The sequence below is a fragment of the Blennius ocellaris genome (assembly GCF_963422515.1).
Source record: "Blennius ocellaris genome assembly, chromosome: 8".
Taxonomy (NCBI): Eukaryota; Metazoa; Chordata; class Actinopteri; order Blenniiformes; family Blenniidae; genus Blennius; species Blennius ocellaris.
The window spans coordinates 663,265-685,066 of NC_137657.1; the positions used below are offsets into that span (position 1 = coordinate 663,265).

Genomic DNA, 21,802 nt, shown 5'->3' on the forward strand with positions numbered 1-21,802 from the left:
GTCACACTGAAGCTGCGACCAGAAAGGTAAGAAGTGAACCACTGAAGAACTGATCCTGACAGTCCTACTTCGTCCCTCAGTCTTCTCAGCAGGATCTGGTGGTCGACAGTGTCAAAGGCTGAGGACAGATCCAGGAGAACAAGAACAGTGCACTTTCCGGAGTCAGCAGACATCATGATGTCGCTGGACACTTTCAGTAGGGCCGTCTCTGTAGAGTGATGTTTACGAAAGCCAGACTGAAATGTCTCGTGCATGATGTTTAGATCCAGGAATACTGACAGCTGTTCCGAGACCACCTTCTCAAGGATCTTGGACAAAAAAGGGAGCTTGGAAATAGGCCTGAAATTACTGAGCTCAGTCGGGTTTAAGCCTGCCTTCTTAAGTAATGGCTGTACTATGGCGTGTTTAAAAGGATTGGGAAACACGCCTGAAGAAAGCGAGAGGTTCACCATTTTGGTGACCCAGGGGATAAATGAACTCAAGAGTACGACTCTTGAACGTTTACGTGGAATTGGATCGATCTTGGAGGATATTGGAACTCGGTTGGGAAGCTAAAATCTTGCTACAATTGGAGCAGCATGGAGACCAGAGACACTCGAGGTGGACAGATAAAGCTGAAGCGCCTGAACGAAAACAAACCCAATCTACATTTTGGACTCCCAGACACCCAGTCGCCAAGGCTATGTTTTGTCTTCAACTCTCCTGGATGTGAGTGTGGAACGAAGGCTCCTCCCCCCCCCACTCCTTCCTCCACTTCCTCCCCTCCTCCTCCTCCCTTTCCCAGATACTTTGGCCCACTGGAATTCACCAGTACCTTTCACCGCCTTTGCTGCGCCCCCCTTCCCAACTCCAAGCAGAGGCTATGGGAGGAGATATGGCTGCGCGCCCGATGGGTTAGGGTTTAGGGTTAGAGACACCTCCTCCTAGCGGCGGGCTGCAAAACTCCCCTTCACATATCCCAAGTGCTGTCTGGAGAAATATGTTGTAACCTGTCTGTGTTGATGCTAAATGTGCCTGAGGTGGATTTATTCCCCCAATTTGTAATCTGCCTTTTTTCCCCCTCCTCTCCTCGCCTCATGTTGTCCTTCTTTCCCCCAACTTTTTTATGCAATTTCGTTGTACCTGTTGCAATGACAATAAAGACAATTCAGATTCTGATTCTGTGTGTATGTGGGGGTGTGGCTATGCGTGTTTGTGCTCGTGTGTGTACTCATGCACGTGTTTTTTCTATACAATTTTTCTTTTTAATCTTTTATATGAAGCACATTGTGTTACGTGTTTCATTGTATGAAAAGTGCTCTATAAGTAAGGTTTGATTTGATTTGATTTGAACAGCAAAGGATTCATACAGCCGACATTAAAATGTTGAGGGCGTGTAGTAAATAACTGACCATCAGGCAGCTCGTTCCATGGTCTTGCATTCCCTGATGAAAGGGTAGCAGAAAAGCGACCTCCTTTGGAGCGGTTGTTTCCGGAAAATCCCACATTCTTGTGGCGGAAACCTGAACCATAGTGGAAGATACAAGTCTATTCCTACACTTTTTGTGCGGTGGAAGTGGGGCTTAAATAAATCTCTTCATGAGGACCTCAAGTGTCGGTTTTAATACTATTTATTTAATGCGGGAAGCAGTTTAAATGGGACTGTGGGAGGAAACCAGAGTACCTGGAGGAAACAAACAAACACACACACACACACAAACCCCACAAAGACATTTTAAACCAATTCTCTTCATGCGGAGGCAACCACTGCACCACCATAGTGCGGTAAACATTATTATAATGTGTTTATTTATCAGAATTTCACCTACTCCACAATAAGTTACAGAAAGCAATATTGTCCCAAGCTGTTTGTTAGTTATTCATTATATTATTTGTGTGTTTTCAGGAAACACTTTTTATGTACAGTACTTTAAATTCATATTACGTCCATGTTTTGGGATTGTCTCGGACGTGAACCCGCGACCCCATCGTTTCAGCGTCAACAGTCAATAGACAAGGTAAATAGGTGTGTTGGATCACACGTAACGTGACACGATTGGCTCCTAATTTACGTCATGACGTCATGTTGTGGGCGGTGGAAGCGACGTCTCGGCGAGCTGCGGAGAGAGAGACAGAGAGAGAGAGAGAGAGAGAGAGAGAGAGAGAGAGAGAGAGAGAGACAGAGAGAGAGAGAGAGAGAGAGAGAGAGAGCGGAGGATGCTCCTCCGTCAGGTGAGATTTAACCCGATTTAATGTCTAATTAACTCGAGAAGGAGGCGGACAGACGTCCCGGACGTCTTCTCCACAGAAAGGACAGAGTGTGAGTGAGGAGCGCGCAGTGAACGTTCACTCTCTGACAGGTTAGCCGGAGAAGCTAATGGTGGCTAATATGGATGGACGTTTAAAAATGTGTCGGCTGAAGGAGAATTCAACCTAGTAAATCTCACCTTAAAGCTTGAAATGAAGCAGTTTGTACTGGGTTGGAGTTAAGCGGACAGGGTTGACCTGTGTTTTCCCACTTTACCTGGCAGAATGTGATGCTCTGAGCTTGTTTACCTTTAGACCTTCACCCACTGAAACAATATTTGACCTATTTTTCACTACGTAAGCATGAACAGCAGCATGAGCATCCTTATGGGGATGGACATAAAGCCCTGTGACAAAGTGACATATATAATGTCGGATCAGCCTGACACAGGAACATAAACCTCCTGTAGGGTGACACAAGGGGGGTGGATCAGTGCAACAGGCAGCACATTGTGACACCTTTCAGGGACCCAACTGTGACCCCTCAGTCTCCTCATCTGGGATGTGGCATACAGCTGCAGGTCCACATGTGACAAAGCTTGACAGGAAGACATGCCACTGACCAGCTCACACCTCGGGCTTGGTGTTGAGAGACGTGAGTTTAGAGCAGCACCACCTCCTCGCCGCCCTCCGCCTCTCTCATGTCCAACACAGGCTTGGTCAACAGGCATCGCCCAATTCTGGGGAATCTTTTCACCTGACTCTGGATGCATGAGATTTCCGCCCCATTTACACCACCATGTTTCAAGTGAAAACACCTCGTTTTTAAGTTTCCATTTCAGAAATCTCACGTTTGCGTGCCATTATTTTGAAAAGGATGTAATTTTGCACGGAAACAGCCAAAATGCTCAAAACAATGTAGTGTTCGTGATTTGTCATTAGTGGTTACCATTGGTTGTTTTTGTAATGAAAGCACACACACGTGCAGTAGAGAACCACACGCTATGAACATTAACATTTGGAGAACACAGACATTCTCGTGGACAGACGACGTTGGATCATTATCACCGTGACTGTCAAAATAAAGCTACCAAGTCCCAGGAGAGTACGGACTGGGAGTCATTACACTCTGGCGGAAATGTTATTGTCCATTTACTTTAACTCTGAGTTATATTATGGCATATTTGCAGTGCTGGTTGCCTGTTCATTAACATGCACTGTCCCATTCAAATAAATGGACAAATCAAATGAAAATGCAGAAGAACTGTTTACTACAGCAGTGGCGTACATCCCGGGGGCAGCATCTTCAAAAAGTGTGTCTTCAGTGGCTCCCAGCACCCAAAACCCAAAGAAAGTATTTTTAACTTTTCACTTGCAAACATTGTTGCATAAAAAGGGCCTTAGATTTCTAATCTGACTGGCTTTTATTTGTGCTGCAATATCTTTAGTGTAGAAGAAGAAAGTTTAGTTTGACTCAGCACTTCCTGTGCTCCAGATTTGCTTGGTCATATTGTTTTTCTTAGGTGTTGCAGCTTGGATAGAACTCATTAAGTGAACAGTGTTTACTGTACAAACTGAGGTTAAAGTGGAACTATAAAGCAACAATCTGATGCTTAGATTTTATTGTCTATCCATTGTTTCATCAAGTATGTTGTTATCTAACTGGCCGTCACAGATCAGAAAGTGTAGCCTTTCCTTTGCATGGCATTTTTTCTCGAGATGAAGTTGGACTGTAAACATTTATTTTTCATCCTATACTCTGTGGTCTAATTCCTAAGCAAACTGAACATGTAATGTTTGACTAAATTCCTAATATAGTTACAAAAATCACAAGACTCCCAGATCAGTGACAAGTTAAAAATGTAGATATGTGGAGTTGATGGTAAAAGAAATACTAAAGTATATTGCACTTTTTCAAGTCCAAAAGGTCCAGTGAAGTAAGTGCTTCTGATCCTGTTTCCAAGATAAGTTCAACTCCCAACGATATTTTCATAGCATTAAGCAATATAGGAGTTTTTTTTGACAGTACTCAAAATCATGTCGCACATGTTGGAACTCTGCCTAATGTTGTCTGGTTGGATGGTTGTGTTGAGGCAGTCTTGAGTGCATCCTTTCAAAAACACTCCGTCTACACTACTATAGTAAAATGGTCTTCTGCACATGCTCAGTAGATGAAGAATAACAACAATGTTTCCACCAGTGTGTCATGACTCCGAGTCCTTATTCTCCTGGGACTTGGTAGTTTTATAGTCCACAGTCTCGGTAATAACAATTCGACTTGGCCGTCTGTCCACGAGAATGTCTATGGTGTCCCATTGTTAATGTTTCCAGTGGATTGTTCTCTGCAAGTATGTATGTGTATGTGATTTAATTATAAAAAGCACAACAAAAGCAGATTGCCAGGAGGAAAAGCTGCTGGTCCGATCTCTTGATTTATTTCAACATTACACTGGGGGACGGACCCTCTCCCACCAGCTGATCAAAGTTTGACTTACCCCAAAACTACCATCGATTTCTTGTTAGTCAGCAAGCCTGGACAGCTTTCTCACCAGCTCAGGATCGGTGCCAACACTGGCAAGGTCAAGGTAGTTAATACTCTCACCTCGTAGCAAGAAGACCCACATTCAATGTCTTTGTTGAGAGATACCCTCTGTGGAGTCGACCTGTTCTCACCTCACAGTGACAACGGTCTGGGCTTTTCTCTGTGGGTTTTCTCCAGTTGATGTGGTTTCTTCCAACAGCGAGTGTGTGTGTGTGTGTGTGTGTGTGTGTGTGTGTGTGTGTGTGTGTGTGTGTGTGTGTGTGTGTGTGTGTGTGTGTGTGTGTGTGTGTGTGTGTGTGTGTGTGTGTGTGTGTGTGTGTGTGTGTGTGTGTGTGTGTGTGTGTGTGTGTGTGTGTGTGTGTGTGTGTGTGTCTTCACCCATAGTTGGCTGGGATTGACTGCAGCACCCTGTGTTGCTAATCTGGATTATATGTAGGTCTTGCACCTGCTCCAAACATCTTAGGCGCCGTAAAAATGCTAAACTTTGGTCATGTTGTTTACACAACAACGGCACTCGGAGCTTCTGACAACACAACTTTTTAAAAATGTCTCTCAGGTTTTGATGACGCTCTGATGCCATTGTTGTGCAAATGGTTGAAAAAGCAATTTTCTGAAGACGCCCAAGCTCAGCCTGTGTAGATTGGGCAAACACTGCTAATGCTACGGCACACCGCAGCCATGGTAAATATTTCTTCTGCACAATCCAAGTAGATGGACAATAAGAACAATATTTCCTCCAGGGTGTCATGATTCCAGGGAATATGGACTTGGACCCAGGGACCTGGGGCTTGGTGGTTTTATTTAACAGTCCAACTTGTTTGTCGGTCCACTAGAATGTCCGTTTACTGCCATTGTCGATGTTTATAGTGTGTTGTTCTCTGCTGCATGTGTGTGGTTTCATTACAAAACCAACCAATAGTGCCAACCCGTGGCCCTACATGGTGACTACGTCGCAAAACCTTTCTGCAACAAGAACGATGCGCTTTTACTTGAACTGTAGTCGTTTAAATGGGGCCTTCATATATTGTATCCCCTTTTGCGATTTCCCAGTGTCTCTTGTCACGTTGACCACATCTCATGTTTATAAAGTATTGTTCTCTGCTTTCATATGTGTGTGGTTTCATCAGAAAATCAAACAACAGCCGAACACCAAAACTCTTGTTTTCAGCATTTCCATATGAACAGGCATCGTTTTCAAAACGCTGCCTTTTAAACATAAAACCTTTCTGAAATGAAAATGCAAAAACGATGCATTTTTACTTGAAACATGGTTTTGTAAACTGGGAGGTTCACAGGTCCCAATAGGCCAAAGACCTGTTCCATCGCCCTGAACAGGTCATCAGTGACGTTCATCTGCAGGAAGTTCACAGCCACCAGTTATCTTGAAATGCTATGTCATGTGACCAAAGTGCGTCCGATCCAGGAGCTCCATCTCTAACCTGGCCTGATTTCCTCCTGTCTCAGTATGCGCTGACTGACCCTGAGGCCTGAAGGCACACTGGTCCCCGTGGCAGCAGTAGCAGCGTGGATGAAGGATGAAGAGTCCGGTGCACAGATGCAGAGATGTGGAGCACGGGCGCGGGAAGTCCGGGACCGGAGGGGGGGACCCACGTGGGGACCGACTGCCTAGTTCCCGAGCAGCGCATCCCCATCTCCAAAGACGTCATCACCGCCTCCGCCGCCTCCGCCGTGTGGTTCATCAAGGACGCCTGCGGTATCGTGTGCGCCATCATCACCTGGCTGCTGGTGCTGTACGCCGAGTTCGTGGTGCTGTTCGTGATGCTGCTGCCCTCCAAGAATCTGACCTACAGCATGGTGAATGGGACGCTGTTCAACACGCTGGCCTTCCTCGCTCTGGCCTCACACCTCAGGGCCATGTGCACCGACCCTGTAAGTGGAGCTCGTCCAAGGGTTTGTTGTTCACGCCGCAGTGTTTAGCTGCTCGTTTTAGGCCCCGTTGATGCGACAAATTGAAAAGGGAAAAGTTTTCTTCTGTTCTGGGTCTGTTTCCATGACGATGGTGCCAGGAGCCACTGACGACGCAGCTTATCGACAACGCTCTGGTGGGAAAATGCAACATTTTGAAAACACGCCGTCTCCTTGAAAATGGGAAAACGCAACTTTTCCGCAATGCTGCTACTGCGCATGCACACCTCAGCCATAGTACATAGGGAGAGAGAATCGTGACGCCCCGTTCATATTCTCCTGAACTTGTAATTGAAAGTCAGTCCCAATAGCAATCCAACTTCATTGTCTCACGATACAAATGTCCATGTACTTCCATGGTTTCCATGGTCCGATGTTTATAGTGCACAGTATTGTTCTCTGTGCACAGCAACTAACAGTGCCAACTTGAGGTCTGGCATGCTGACGTTTCAGCGTTTCTGCCTTTCCCATTTAAACAGACATTGTTTTCAAAATGTTGAACACAAAAACACAAAACTTTTCTGAAATGAAAAGACAAAACGACGCATTTTCACTAGAAACATTGTCGTGTGATCGGGGCCCTAAACAACACAGCTACATTCACTTGGCAGATGCGTCTCAGCAACACTCGACTGTCATTGCTAATGATAACTGAGTGACTGGTTTTCCTGTCAGGGGGCCGTGCCAAAAGGGAATGCCACAAAGGAATATATTGAAAGCCTTCAGCTGAAACCAGGCCAGGTGGTCTACAAATGTCCCAAGTGCTGCAGCATCAAGCCAGACCGAGCGCACCACTGCAGGTAGGAACCGGCGGACCAGCTTTGGCTCACAAACTCCGCCGCCTGCGGCAATCTGCTGCAGCAAGGTCGCACTCTTTTCACCAGCTGGGAAACAGAAAACATCTGCCTTTCACTGCAGTTATCACTGTCATCTCATCGCACTGTTTGTAGTCAGTATCCTGGGGTGTATGAGTACAAGCAGTTACATTTACCTGCAGTGACATGATCATATTGCACTTGATGAGAATGCTGAGAGTCAAAACGGCATGCACTGATTCACTATACTGTTCTTGTGCCAGTGAACCACAAGTCACTAAAGTCTATTTACACAACATTTTCAAGTGAAAACTGAAATGTTTTGGTGTCTGTTTATGTGACAATTGTACTTGAAGACACTATAAATGCTGCTTTTTAAAACAGCTACCAAGGTGGAACTTTTTGGAAATCTGCCACAAGTTTTCTGAAATGCTGCTACGAGAGCTAGTCCCCAATACTGTATCTGAATACCAACCCCCCCACATGCTCTCAGCTTAAGTTTCACTTTACACTGAATTCCACCTGCCACTGCACTAAACTAGCATCAGCAGCCATTTACTGCCTGTGCGTTCGGCAACTTCACCATGTTTTGTTTGGGTTTTGGAAATACGGTAGGAATAAAAATGGTTGTTTATCCTTTCAGGGCTCATATTGCAGTTGCTTGTGCCCCAGGCATATGGTTTGTAGGGATGCACGATCCACGCTTTTTCACTTCCAATCTGATCCCAATATTCGAATATGGATATTTGCTGATACCGATACTGTTCTGATCCTGGAGCTCTGTTTACTTTAATATAATGAGGCTGTAATAAACTCCTCTCTACAGTAAAGTATGAAATGTACGACTGTATGCATGTATTCTCTCAAAAGGTAACTTGAGGTTAGTATAAGGTCAGAAAAGGAAGCAGTACAAACTGTTTTTGTTCCATTTAGACAATGTGGGGTCTGCGTGACGTCATCATCTCTTAATAAAGTTGTTGTATCTTTAAAACCTCAGAATCACTTCATTAATCCCTGGAGAAATTCTTGAGCAATGTAGCACAAACTGCAGTGTTTCCAGCACTAACAAACGATTGGGACTATTTTCAGGGAGTTTAGCTTGACATGTGAATGGCCTGCTACTGTGGAGGAGCGAGCTAGTAATAGTTTTGATGCTGCGGTCAGTGTGGTTCTCCTCGGCGAGCCGGCGTGCTAAAACGGTGACGTCTGGCAGCCGACTGGCGCCTCGCTGTACAACGGCTTTACAAACATCCATGCTTCTGTTGCTTTGTGGTGTTTTGACTGTAAAATATGTCCAAACGGCAACATGTTGTTATGAAAAGTTGGATAGCACAATGCTAGTACGCTAGCCTGCTAGCTGACTCATTCCTCCACGTCTCATTGAGACCCGCCTCCCTTCAGGAAATCCAGTCCACAGTTTGTAGCCAGCAGAGCAGCAGCAGGGAAACCCTGTGGAGTCGTTTCAGCAACAGTAACGCAGACGAGGCTTCACGGATCAGAAATCTCCGCAGGTTGGATCCGAAATTTCTGATCCGTGAATTACGTTGACATCGGAACCCGATACCGATACTGAATTGAATCAGCCCCCTCCCTAATTGTTTGACCCTTTTTCTGTCCTAAATGACGTAAATAGCTCAGAAAACAACACAAGTGTTTCCTGCTCTAATGTTTGTCCAAGTCTGGGCCAAAGGTCAATATCAATCCAACTTTGTTGTCCGTTCAAACAAATGTCGGTGTACTCTCCATTGCTAATGTTTGTAGCATTTTGTTCTCTGCGTGCATGTGTGTGTGGTTTCATTACAAAAAGAACCAGCAGCGCCCACTTGTGCCCCTACAGGGAAACTACATTGTTTTCAAAATGTTGTCTAAACACGAAAACACAGAAACAAACCATTTCCATTTGAAATTTGCTGAGTTGAAACCTTTGTCCCTAACCCCAGTGTAACCCCTGACTCACGTTACGTAGGTACGGAATAATCTAAAGTATAGACCAGTTGCTCGAAAGGATTACAATAGGAACTAAGTGAATGTGATGAAATGGCTGGAGGCAACCAGTGAGTATGACAAAGAAATATTATTTAAAACACAACAATAAACATTTTAAATGTACAACAGTAGGCATCGCCGGCATATGCAACAAAAAGGAACATAAACCCCCAAGTCTTACTGAGCTCAGTGTATTTCAGTTTAGTCTTCTTTAGTCGTTTCGTCAAGTCAATGTGTTTGATTTCCTGTCCTTTAAGCGGCAGCTTAGGGTGTTACCACTCTGCAATGCATGAAGGATGGTTGCTCTTCAAAGTTCACTTCTGGGCACAGGCTCGCCATCTCCGTCCGGAGAACATCCAAGGTGGTTCCATCCAGGGCTTTCCTAGCCAAGATGAGGTACCAGAGGAACAAGCAAGGAACGCCACGGCACAGCCTCTCCAGCTTGTGCTCCTTCCACTTAATGCAACAAATAAACCAAATTCACTCAAGGATCATGTAAATATATTTACATCACTGTATTTTTCCAATAAAACTCACCAGACGACCCAAAATGTTTTGCTCGGACCGTCTACAGCCTGTCTCTCTCATTCCCAGAGTGCAAAAAGGCCCATAAACTAGTGCTTTAGTCCGCAGCTCGGGAGGCAGGGCTAATATTATCTTCAACAAATCACAAGGTCACGATCACCCAATGTGACCGTCAAAACAGGAAAATAAAGTTTGAGCGAGGGGATCACACTTCCTCTTTTCAAAATAAAAGTACACAAATGTAAAATACAACAAAAAGAAGAGAAAACGACCCATTTTCTCTACTGGGTTACACCAGCTATCATATTTTATATCTGGATCATATTATGGCCCTCAATACTTTCTTCTGGTTTAGTACCCACAATACATCTCTTCTGCCTTGACAGAAAGCCAATCAGCCTTTTCAATCTGAGTAAAAAAATAAAAATAAAATTCACTCATAATTTCATGAAGAGGATCCCGATGTCATCCAAAATTCAATTGCTTCTTCCTTTGCATATTATCTGTAACTTGGAGAAAACAGACTTTGTTGCTGTTGGAAATGATGGACTAACTTTGTTTTTGTTTGCATTTGCAATCTATTTAATGGAACATATAGGGTGGAATTGCCAGCAGACACAAGTCTAGTTGTAATAGTTGGATTATGAAACACTCTCCACATCTTCTCCTCTGAGAGGGTGAAGCTGTTGTCATAATGCGATCTTGAATGTGGTTTATTGGCGCAGTCGTGTGCCATCAGATACCTGCAGGCAGTGTCACATCTATTCTGGTCATTTTAACTGTGCATCTGCATTCATTTTGATTTGTTCAAGCTTATTGGTTGACATTACAAATAGCTAGAAACAGGTATATGGCCGCATTTATTTTAATCTCTGTCAGATTAAAGGGTTATTATAGTCACTCTACTGACTGTCATGTAGTTTGTTCTTACTGTGCTGGAGCCCTTTTGCCTTCAACTTTGACTTCATTCTTGGTTTCATAGATTCAACGAGGAGCTGGAAATCTTCCTCAGAGTTTGGTCCATATTGAGTTGATGACTTCACACGGTTTCTGAAGATTTCTGGGCCACGATGTGAATGTCCCGTTACACCATATCTTAAATCAAATTTAAATCAACCATTTGTTTTGTCAAAGAAATGTCTGCAGATGGGATGTCTTTACGTTTTAATTCTGCAGAAACCGAGACTCCTCAGACACTCAGTGGTCCAGTATTGGTACCAACTGTAGCCTGTTTCCAGTTCTTGGCTCACAAGATCCGCCATGCTGTTTGTTCAGAGACATCTGTGATTGGCTGATTTGATATTGATCTGATCAAGTTGAGCTGATTTACTGAACATCAGCACCAGTGAATGTATTTTATCACCCCACTTCTCAAGCCTTCGAGTCAGAAAGTCATGAAGATCCAGTCTGTATGTTTTTTCTCATGAATTCCTGGTTTCACTAACGGTTTTCATTGAACGTATGAAGCACGTGGAAGACGGTAAATTCCTCAGAACTGAATGATTTGACATGAAGTGACCCTACAAACACTACACTTCACTGTGCTCCAATTTTCTTTGTTAAAATGTTTGTTTGTTTTATTCTCACTGCGTCGTCTCCTCCACATTGTTTTGCAGTGTTTGCAAACGCTGCATCAGGAAGATGGATCACCACTGTCCCTGGGTCAACAACTGTGTCGGGGAGAACAACCAAAAGTACTTTGTGCTTTTCACAGTAAGTTCACCAAAACGTTGCCATAGTTTTTGTCAGGAGTGTGAAACATACGGCCCGTGGCCCACAAGAGGCTCCAACCTGGCTCCCAAACCACCCAGCAAATGGTCGCAATATCAAAGAAGGCATTGATTTATACAACAACTCATTTCTGTAGAGTAGTGGACACAACACGCCACTGAGACCTGAACTGAGATATCCGTGATGCTGCCATGAACCTCGCTTTCAAGCCACGTTGTAAAAACACCCATAATGCAACAGTTATAAGGATACGTTTTTTGTACCAGAAGGTTTCATTAAAATTAGCTTCATGTTGAGATTGTAGTCATTTTCTGTAGTAATTATTTGGTTTTGTGCAAATATACATTTTCATCAGGTAAACCCTGCGCCACAACAACAAAAAACGTTCATGTGTCAATTTAAAGTTTATTCCTGTGTAGTATTGTATATGGACCCAGGTTCCATTTCTGAACTAAAATGTGTATTAAAGGTCCCATATTGTAGAGTTTTTCAAATATTTCACATCGATGTCAGCGGTCCAACAAAAATATTCCAAATGCGTTTCCCTAAATCCAGCCTTGTTCCTGAATGTCAGCCTCCAGTGAGCTCTATTGAGATTGCAGCCTGGAGTTCACACGTGGAGACGATCAACATTCCTTATTCATTCCTAACACACCACACGCTGCTCCTCTTTCAGGCTCACCTCCAGTGTCGCCAGTGTTTCCTCCGCCTGTCGCCCCTTGTGTGTGAGCAGCTCCTCCTTTATGGGCAGAGAGCTCATTAAGCCCCGGGTGTGAGGCTGTTTCTGTGTCTGTACCTTTAAATGCTAATAAGCCGTATGCGTCCATGTCTGCTCCACTCTGTTTTTGCAGCAGTGTTTGCGTGGAGAAAAAAATGGTGCCTGCTCATAATTTTCAAGGGCAGAGCTCATCTGCTCGTGGCAAAGTGAGTTTCCACTGCCAGAGGAAGAGATTATTTCCCTACATGACATCATGAAGGGAAGATTTCTGAATCTTGTGAATTGGCATTCATTCGCTAAAAAGTAGAGCAAGTGAGAGATTTGACAGACTTCCATCACTTGTGAGGTTTCATACACAGGCAATGGCGACACATATTATTGTTCAAAAGTGACTTTATCATAACATGGGACTTTTAGTATAGTAAAAGACTTCAGTAACATCTATGTAATGTATGTGGTGTGCTGAATATAATCTGGCTTTGGGATGTCTAAAGTGATGACTTTATGTTGTGGGAACAACACAGTTCCCCAGCATGCATGGCGTTGGTGTGTGAAGTGTGTTGTTCCCCACTGAGTGTCCATCTTCTTCAAACAGATGTACATTGCACTGGTCTCCCTCCACTCGCTGGCCATGGTGGTCTTCCACTTCCTCTACTGCTTTGAAGATGATTGGACAAGTGAGTGTTTCTGTTCCCTGAAGCAGGACTATAGTCTACTATACTCTGACTGTTACACTTCCGGCTTCCTATTTATTTCATCACTTTATTTAACCCTTTGTGGCACAAGTGACCACATATGTATATGTATGGTGTGTATACTTTAAATCGTTCTAAGCTATTAGCAGTCGCCACGGTACTTATTGATCTGAAGGCCTGTTTACATGTCCTCCTTTTCCAGTGAAAATGCATCATTCTTGTCTTTTGGCTTCAGAAAACGTTTGCGTTTTCATGGCAACGTCTAGTTGTGGATGATGCTCTTCATTTTTTCAGATGGTAAAGCTGCTCATTCTTCCTGTTAGATTGCTATTTTGGGTGACTGTCAACTATAGAACCACGAAGTCCCAGGAGAATATGGATGAGAAGTCACGACACTCTGAAGGCAAACCTCATCCACACACACACGTGCAGAAGAATGTTTACTACTTTAAAGTTTTTGGCTTTCACTCGACAGCGTCTTATGTTTGTTCAAAATAGATTCCATAAAAACCATCTCACATGGAATGCTACTGTACTCAATAATATTTAAGATGCAGTCACATTTTTTGCACCACTAACAGAAAATATTGCCGTTTCATGTGTTCAAAGCTTTTTCCGATGGATCCCAGCTGGCTCCCAACCCAGCTGTTTGTGGTCCCTGGACTTTCATGAAGCGTTTCCTAGGTTGTTCTGAGTTGTTGGCATAAAACTCAAAGTGTTTGACTGCATTCATGATTAGATTCAGCCCTCGGATTATGATGCAATAATGAATAACTATTGCATTAATGTTCATTTCTTCTCGCGTGGCAATATTTTAATATCTGCTGTAATGCGCAGAGACTAGAGAACTTTCAATACATGGATGTGGAGCTGGGTCGTAATCCTCCATCACTTCATTACAGTAACTCATGTCTTTGGAATACTAATCTACTGCGTCTCAGACTGTAATTACTTTTTCATTACGCTGTTTGATTCACCGCGTCCACTTCGAGCGCTACATTAGCATTCCATCCAAGATCGCACAGTTCTCAGTCAAGCTAAAACCATATTAAATATATTATAATCTATAATAGAACAAAATATGAGGATAAAATTAAATCCAGACACCTTTGTCAGCAAACCCCTGCCTAACAAGTTGGAAATTAAAACGTTGACGGTCTCTGTAGAGAGAAGACGCTCTTACTGTTAAAATCTTTATTAAAACAAAAGTCTTCCAGGTTGTTTGAAATGTCTGGATTTTTAAAGTGCATTTTCTCTTAACCCATAGAAATCCAAATCCCCCGGGCGGGATCAAAGTACAGCTTACTTTTAAATGGCTGGCATTTATAAACCAGTGTCGGGTATCGAGTCCGATACTGCACGGGGTACTCGTACTCGTAAAAGATCCCAGATACAGCCCAGCGAGTATCAGGCAGCGTCAATCTATCGATCTCAGTGGTTTGAAGATTCTTTAAAATAAATGACAGTGACAAATGTAAGACAGACTGTAAATTATGTTCTAATAAATTATCAAGAGGAGAAAAATGATGGTGTGTTCAACACCAGCAACTACATCAGCAGAGCTGTTTTGACCAACAGAATGATGTTGCTCATTAGTTTAACTGCTTAGTGAATCAGGAGGATTTGATGCTACATGCTAAAGAGTTTCAGGGCTCACACACCAGCAATGCTACATGCTACATGCTAAAGAGTTTCAGGGCTCACACATCAGCAATGCTACATGCTACATGCTAAAGAGTTTCAGGGCTCACACACCAGCAATGCTACATGCTATATAGTTTCAGGGCTCACACACCAGCAATGCTACATGCTATATAGTTTCAGGGCTCACACACCAGCGATGCTACATGCTAAAGAGTTTCAGGGCTCACACATCAGCAATGCTACATGCTACATGCTAAAGAGTTTCAGGGCTCACACACCAGCAATGCTACATGCTATATAGTTTCAGGGCTCACACACCAGCAATGCTACATGCTAAAGAGTTTCAGGGCTCACACACCAGCAATGCTACATGCTATATAGTTTCAGGGCTCACACACCAGCAATGCTACATGCTATATAGTTTCAGGGCTCACACACCAGCGATGCTACATGCTAAAGAGTTTCAGGGCTCACACACCAGCAATGCTACATGCTATATAGTTTCAGGGCTCACACACCAGCAATGCTACATGCTAAAGAGTTTCAGGGCTCACACACCAGCAATGCTACATGCTATATAGTTTCAGGGCTCACACACCAGCGATGCTACATGCTAAAGAGTTTCAGGGCTCACACACCAGAAATGCTACATGCTATATAGTTTCAGGGCTCACACACCAGCGATGCTACATGGTAAAGAGTTTCAGGGCTCACACACCAGCGATGCTACATGCTAAAGAGTTTCAGGGCTCACACACCAGAAATGCTACATGCTATATAGTTTCAGGGCTCACACACCAGCGATGCTACATGCTAAAGAGTTTCAGGACTCACACACCAGCGATGCTACATGCTAAAGAGTTTCAGGGCTCACACACCAGCAATGCTACATGCTAAAGAGTTTCAGGACTCACACACCAGCAATGCTACATGCTACATGCTATATAATTTCAGGGCTCACACACCAGCGATGCTACATGCTATATAGTTTCAGGGCTCACACACCAGCAATGCTACATGCTATATAGTTTCAGGGCTCACACACCAGCAATGCTACATGCTATATAGTTTCAGGGCTCACACACCAGCAATGCTACATGCTATATAGTTTCAGGCCTCACACACCAGCGATGCTACATGCTAAAGAGTTTCAGGGCTCACACACCAGCAATGCTACATGCTATATAGTTTCAGGGCTCACACACCAGCAATGCTACATGCTACATGCTATATCATTTCAGGGCTCACACACCAGCGATGCTACATGCTATATAGTTTCAGGGCTCACACACCAGCAATGCTACATGCTGCATGCTATATAATTTCAGGGCTCACACACCAGCGATGCTACATGCTATATAGTTTCAGGGCTCACACACCAGCAATGCTACATGCTACATGCTATATAATTTCAGGGCTCACACACCAGCGATGCTACATGCTATATAGTTTCAGGGCTCACACACCAGCAATGCTACATGCTATATAATTTCAGGGCTCACACACCAGCGATGCTACATGCTATATAGTTTCAGGGCTCACACACCAGCAATGCTACATGCTATATAGTTTCAGGGCTCACACACCAGCAATGCTACATGCTACATGCTATATAATTTCAGGGCTCACACACCAGCGATGCTACTCGCTAAACATGATGAAAGCTTGAATAAAACGCTCATCAACAAGATCCTGGAGTGGGTGGCAGAACACCCAGCTCAGTCCCTCAGTCGACAGAACACAGAGCGCAGTACACCAAGTGAACTGTAGAGGCAGTAGTGAACTGGAGCCTTCAAGGTGTTGGAGGTGAAGTGGCGTCAACACAGATACTGTGTGGAGGTGTTTCGCAGTAGCGTATAACCTTTGTGTATCGTACATATACATGTGGGGTATTAATGGGTTGACTCGTACTCGTCCTTCATGCAAAAGGAGGGTCAACTGAGTACTGAGTGTATTGAAATGAACACATTTTCACAATCTTGACATTTCTGTTGAAAGTATCTTATGTGATATTCTAATTATCTTGAGACAGTACATTTGGGGTTTTCGTTGTCAATGAGCCACAATCATCCAAATTTCAGAAATTCAAGGCTTGAAATATTAACTGTGTAATCAGGGACCATGTACAAAAAACATTCATCTTAAAGAAAAGATGCTTTGTGCCAGATTTAGCCATGGCTAGTTTCCATCTGCAGTCCCCGGGCAGGAACACAACATTATAATGCTTTTTACAAAAGATTTGTTACAATAGCAATAACCATTAGAATGTATCACCTGGCTTCATAAAAGTCATACAGAATGCTAAAAACCTTGTTTTGTTTGGTTTTTGTGTTTTTTCAGGGGGGCAATTGTACATGGTTATACATATAGTGTAGAAATACAGATATAAGATTATTTCCTCTTTTTTTCCTGTGCATTTTAACTCACTTCAGCTTCGCATTCACCAACCCTTTGTTTGTACAAAGTTAGACAAAATTTTATGCAATACATTATACAAACAACGCAATGAGCAGGAACACGACATTACAATACACATTACATATATGACAAAAAATCTGACTAAAATTAATAACATTTTTAACATGAGCAAACCATTAAAATTCACTTTCTGAAATGAGTGACAGAAAATATGAAACTTTTCCATCATATTCACATGTTGTGAGAGTAGTGGAGGGCCAATACCAACGACGACGGCGTGTCATGACTCCAGTCCATGTTGTCCTGGGACTTGGGTGTTTACAGTGTTTTGTTCTCTGCACGTCGGTGTGGCGTCATTACAGGAAAACAAACAAATGTCCTAGCCTGACACGCTAACTCCATGGTCCTTAGGGTTACTTGTGAACGGACATCATTGTTTTATTATCATTTCACTGGAAGTAAGTGGGGCCTCATTAGTTGAAATGTGTGTTTGTGATAAAGATGACAGATGAGTCACTTCCTGTTTCCCCAGTAGTGACCAGCAGCTCCTCACAGAAAGCTCTTCTTCCTCTCCCCCCTCAGAGTGCAGCTCCTTCTCTCCTCCGGCTACAGTCATCCTCCTCATCCTCTTGTGCTTTGAGGGCCTCCTCTTCCTCATCTTCACCTCCGTGATGTTCGGCACCCAGGTCCACTCCATCTGTACGGACGAGACTGTAAGTGAGCCTGTAGTGACCTCCTCTTCCTCCTCACTGCTGCTGCCTTTTCTAACACCACTCCACTTCTGATTCAAAACATTGACTCATGGAGAACAAACATTCTAGATGAATCAACCTCATGTGCCTTAAAGGGTGAATGTGTGACTTCTGTGACCAAAGTGGAAGAAAGCTGGTCATTTCTGTAGTTTCTTCTTAAATCTACTTCGTTTATAGATCGTTCCCAGTGGCTTCCATTCATAATCAGCCATCAGATACATACCAAAGACTTGTAGACGAGTCAGTTCTCACCACTGGGAGAATTTCAGCCACACATTGATAAACTGTCATCTAAATGATACAACCTTTTGTTTTCACACACATGAGCAATACATGCTTTAGAAGTCTTGTACTGGTCCTGAGTTCTGGATGTGGCTCTGTGTAAAGCACACATCAGTCTGGACATCGAGGCAGAAAACTCTGTTTAATTACTGCAAATCTCTTGATTCAACTCCAGATCCCAGCAGAGTCTTTGCTCAAGACTTGAGCTGCTCCTTTCCCCAGTGGCTTCACCACATCAAGTGATCACATCCCCCCAGGGTTATATTGGGGAAGAGGTTTGAGCTGCTGCAACAGTGGAAGTTGTAGTTGTGTCCAGTCATCGGAATATGGATCCGTAAATCTGAGATCACGTACTCTGAGATGTGGACTTTTTTTTTTCTCTCCACAAACATAATACAACACTTGCACATTCACACATTTCTAATTGCAGATGTACAAGGTTATCTTTTACAAGTCTCAAATTAAAAAACACACACATTGTTGCTCCTATTGTTGCAGTTTATTTGGTGCAAAACATATTTGTCCACCTGAATGTGAAGCTGTGGACAAGATTTGAATTTGTGCAAATCTGAATGTGAAAATGTGCAATAAATGTTCATTTTATGTCAAATAATTTCTCCCAAGAATATTTGTGTTCTGTTTATAACAGGAATACAAATCAATAACCACAACTGCTCGAATCTTCCCCACGAGTCACGGAATTCCATGTGCACATATTCAAATTTTGTCCACAACATATTTATTTGATACAGATGCACAAATGTGTTGTGCACCAAATAAACCGCAACAATAGGAGCAACAATATGAGCATGTCAGTTTTTCATTCTGAGACTTGCAAAATAGGATTTGTGCACCCGTGATTAAGAATTTGTGAAAATGTTGTCTTGTGTTTGTGGAATGAGAAAAAATGTGACCTCAGATTTACTGATACATATACAAATAACTGTACACAACAACAATGTCCACTGTTAGTGAGTGGTCAGATTGAACACCATTGTGGTTCAAATGATACCATATAAGCACTTCTAGAAAGTCTCTGTGTAATTCAGCATGTGACGCTTCACGCACAATAGTTTGAGGGAAAAAGGAGGATTACGCCGGAGACGATGCTGCAGCAAAATAATGCTTTCTTGGTGTTTTTCTTTGTAAAGAAACACCAAATGTTTGAATGGTGTAGTGAAGCACATCCGTACTGGCGAACCTCTGGGTGCAGTTGGGCGTGCACAAGGTGACTCCATCTAACACCAAACAACACAAATCACAAGTTCTGGAGACACTTATGTTGAAATTAGGGATGCAGACAGATGACGGTTGTATCGGGATGCTTTGATGAGAACTCCGTGAAGTATTCCACCTGATCTTGGACACTGGGTGCGTACCCGTGCTCGTATGGGTACTTGTCCTAGCGTCTCCAAAGCTAACTTGCTTGGTCCCAATGTGGCAACATCAGCATCACAGTGCAAAGCAGCATGGGATTAATCCACTCCAGCTACCAATTCTCAAGCTGTTGATTCATCTATGCTTATTTAATAATAAAAACAAATTAAAAAAAAACCTAAATCATTACCTTTGAAATACATTTGACTTCTGTTTAAGTTTTTAGAAACAACAATTTTTATTCTCTGTATTCAAGAGATAAAGAAGTCAAAGGTCAAAGGTGCTTCTGCTACTTTGTCCAGTATGGCTGTAAGTCCATTTCAAGACTACTCTTATTAGGAGTCAATTCTGAATGATTTGAATTGAAATACTTTGTTCATCTGACTGGGAGATTCTGAACAGTGTTGCTCTCCACAGGGTGTCATTTAAATATTACAATTCATTTTAAATACGGAAATATCAGTATTTACATGTTAAGACAAAGTATTTACAGATGATCAAAGTTCCTCTACCATATGCTGGATGTCATGGTGGGATTTGGGGAGCCGCACATGCTTTAAAAAGCTTCAGAGTCAATGCTGAAGCAATCACTCTTTTACTTCATGCCTCAAGAGACAAACGTCCACCATTTCTTTAACCAGACGTTAAAGTCACATGACGTGAAGTCTCACTCTGGGTTTGGACTCATTGGACACAGAACACAGGACACAATAGAATCTCTGTTTGCTTTATAATGAAATTCAAAGTGCCAGACGGTTAGATGAAAGTCATGAAATCTGATAAATGGTTAAAAACATGCACTCTTCCACACATATTGTGTCACTGCACCGCTCCTTTAATGTTCATGTTTTTGCCAATAAAAGCTGTTTTTCAATGCTTTGATTGGTCAGTTCAAACAGAAAGTCACCGGTTTGGGCTCCTTCAGAATATCCTGGACTTTTTTTTTTTCTCTTTTTCTTTTTTTTTTTATTATTTCAGTCCCCGTTTACACGACAACGTTTCAAGTGAAACCCTATTGTTTTTCCATTTTTATTGCAAGAAAGTTTTGCGGTTACATTGCAACGTTTGGAAAACGATGTCCGTACATGGAATCGTCCAACGCTGAGAACTTGGTTAGCATGTTGGGTCAGGATTTGGCGCTGTCAGTTGCTTTTGTAATGAAACCACACCCACAGACTCAGAGAACAACACGCTGTAAACTTTAACAACAGGACAACACGGACATTCTAGTGAACGGACGACCAATTTGGATTATTATTACATGAATGTCAAAATAAAAGCAGCAAGTCCAGGAGACTTGACACAACGAAGGAAGCATTGTTGTTATTTCAAACAGAGAGAAAGTCGGATCCTTTTCAAAAACTTCCTGATGGCAAGTTCTGGTGGTTTTCAAAACTTGTCTTCTCCCCTTTAAATGTCTTTTTGAAAAGTTGTGTTTTCAGAGGCTCTGAGCATGCAAAGTGCAGCAGAAGTTTTCACTGGAAAAGGTTGTGTAAAGGAGGCCTGGGCTGTGTTGTGAATGTGTCAGTGGAAGAAGGAACCGCTGGAGTGTGGACTGCAGCTCACCAAACCAAACTCCTTTTCCTGCTTTCTACTTCTTTTTGTCTGCAACTCCAGGTCAGATCTTGTGGGAGACTCTTCTCCTTCCTATCATGGAGAAAGAGGCAACCCATTGAATGGCCGTCAGGAATTTGCTTTGTGAAGTCGCCGGGTCCCCAAAAAAAGCCAACTGAAGTTTGGTTGTCTCTCGTTTTCCAGGGCATAGAGCAGTTGAAAAAGGAAGAGAGAAGATGGGCTAAAAAAACTAAGTGGATGAACATGAGGGCGGTATTCGGACACCCTTTCTCCTTATTGTGGTTTAGCCCCTTCTCCACTCCTGACCAGGGGAAGGCGGAGACGTACCAGTATGTGGTGTGAGAGGAGGACATTCACAGCGTTCTGCCCGCTAGCCATGGACAGCTTTTTATCATGTGCTCTGTGTGTGTGTGTGTGTTGCCAACTAAAAGTCCACTCTGCATTTATTGTTCTGTCGCCGGGATGGAGTCGAGTTGCAGAGAAAAAGAAAAGGTTTTCATTGTGCCAACACTGTGATGATTGTTTTTATTTCTCTTGTATCTGAAGCCTTTTCTTGTGTTTCCTCCTGTTTGTCCCTGAAGCAGGGCTGT

General features: G+C 43.1%; 1 protein-coding gene across 1 annotated transcript; it reads left to right on the top strand.

Annotated features, from left to right (window-relative positions):
* Nucleotides 1-2,173: 2,173 nt before the first annotated feature.
* Nucleotides 2,174-21,554, top strand: LOC308133038 (palmitoyltransferase ZDHHC3-like; the record flags this gene model as incomplete). Its single annotated transcript, XM_080500300.1, has 7 exons — nt 2,174-2,211; nt 6,233-6,658; nt 7,370-7,494; nt 11,637-11,733; nt 13,065-13,146; nt 17,809-17,939; nt 21,396-21,554. The coding sequence occupies exons 2-7, from the start codon at nt 6,332-6,334 to the stop codon at nt 21,552-21,554; spliced, it is 921 nt and encodes a 306-aa protein (XP_080356426.1). The 5' UTR covers nt 2,174-2,211; nt 6,233-6,331.
* Nucleotides 21,555-21,802: the final 248 nt, after the last annotated feature.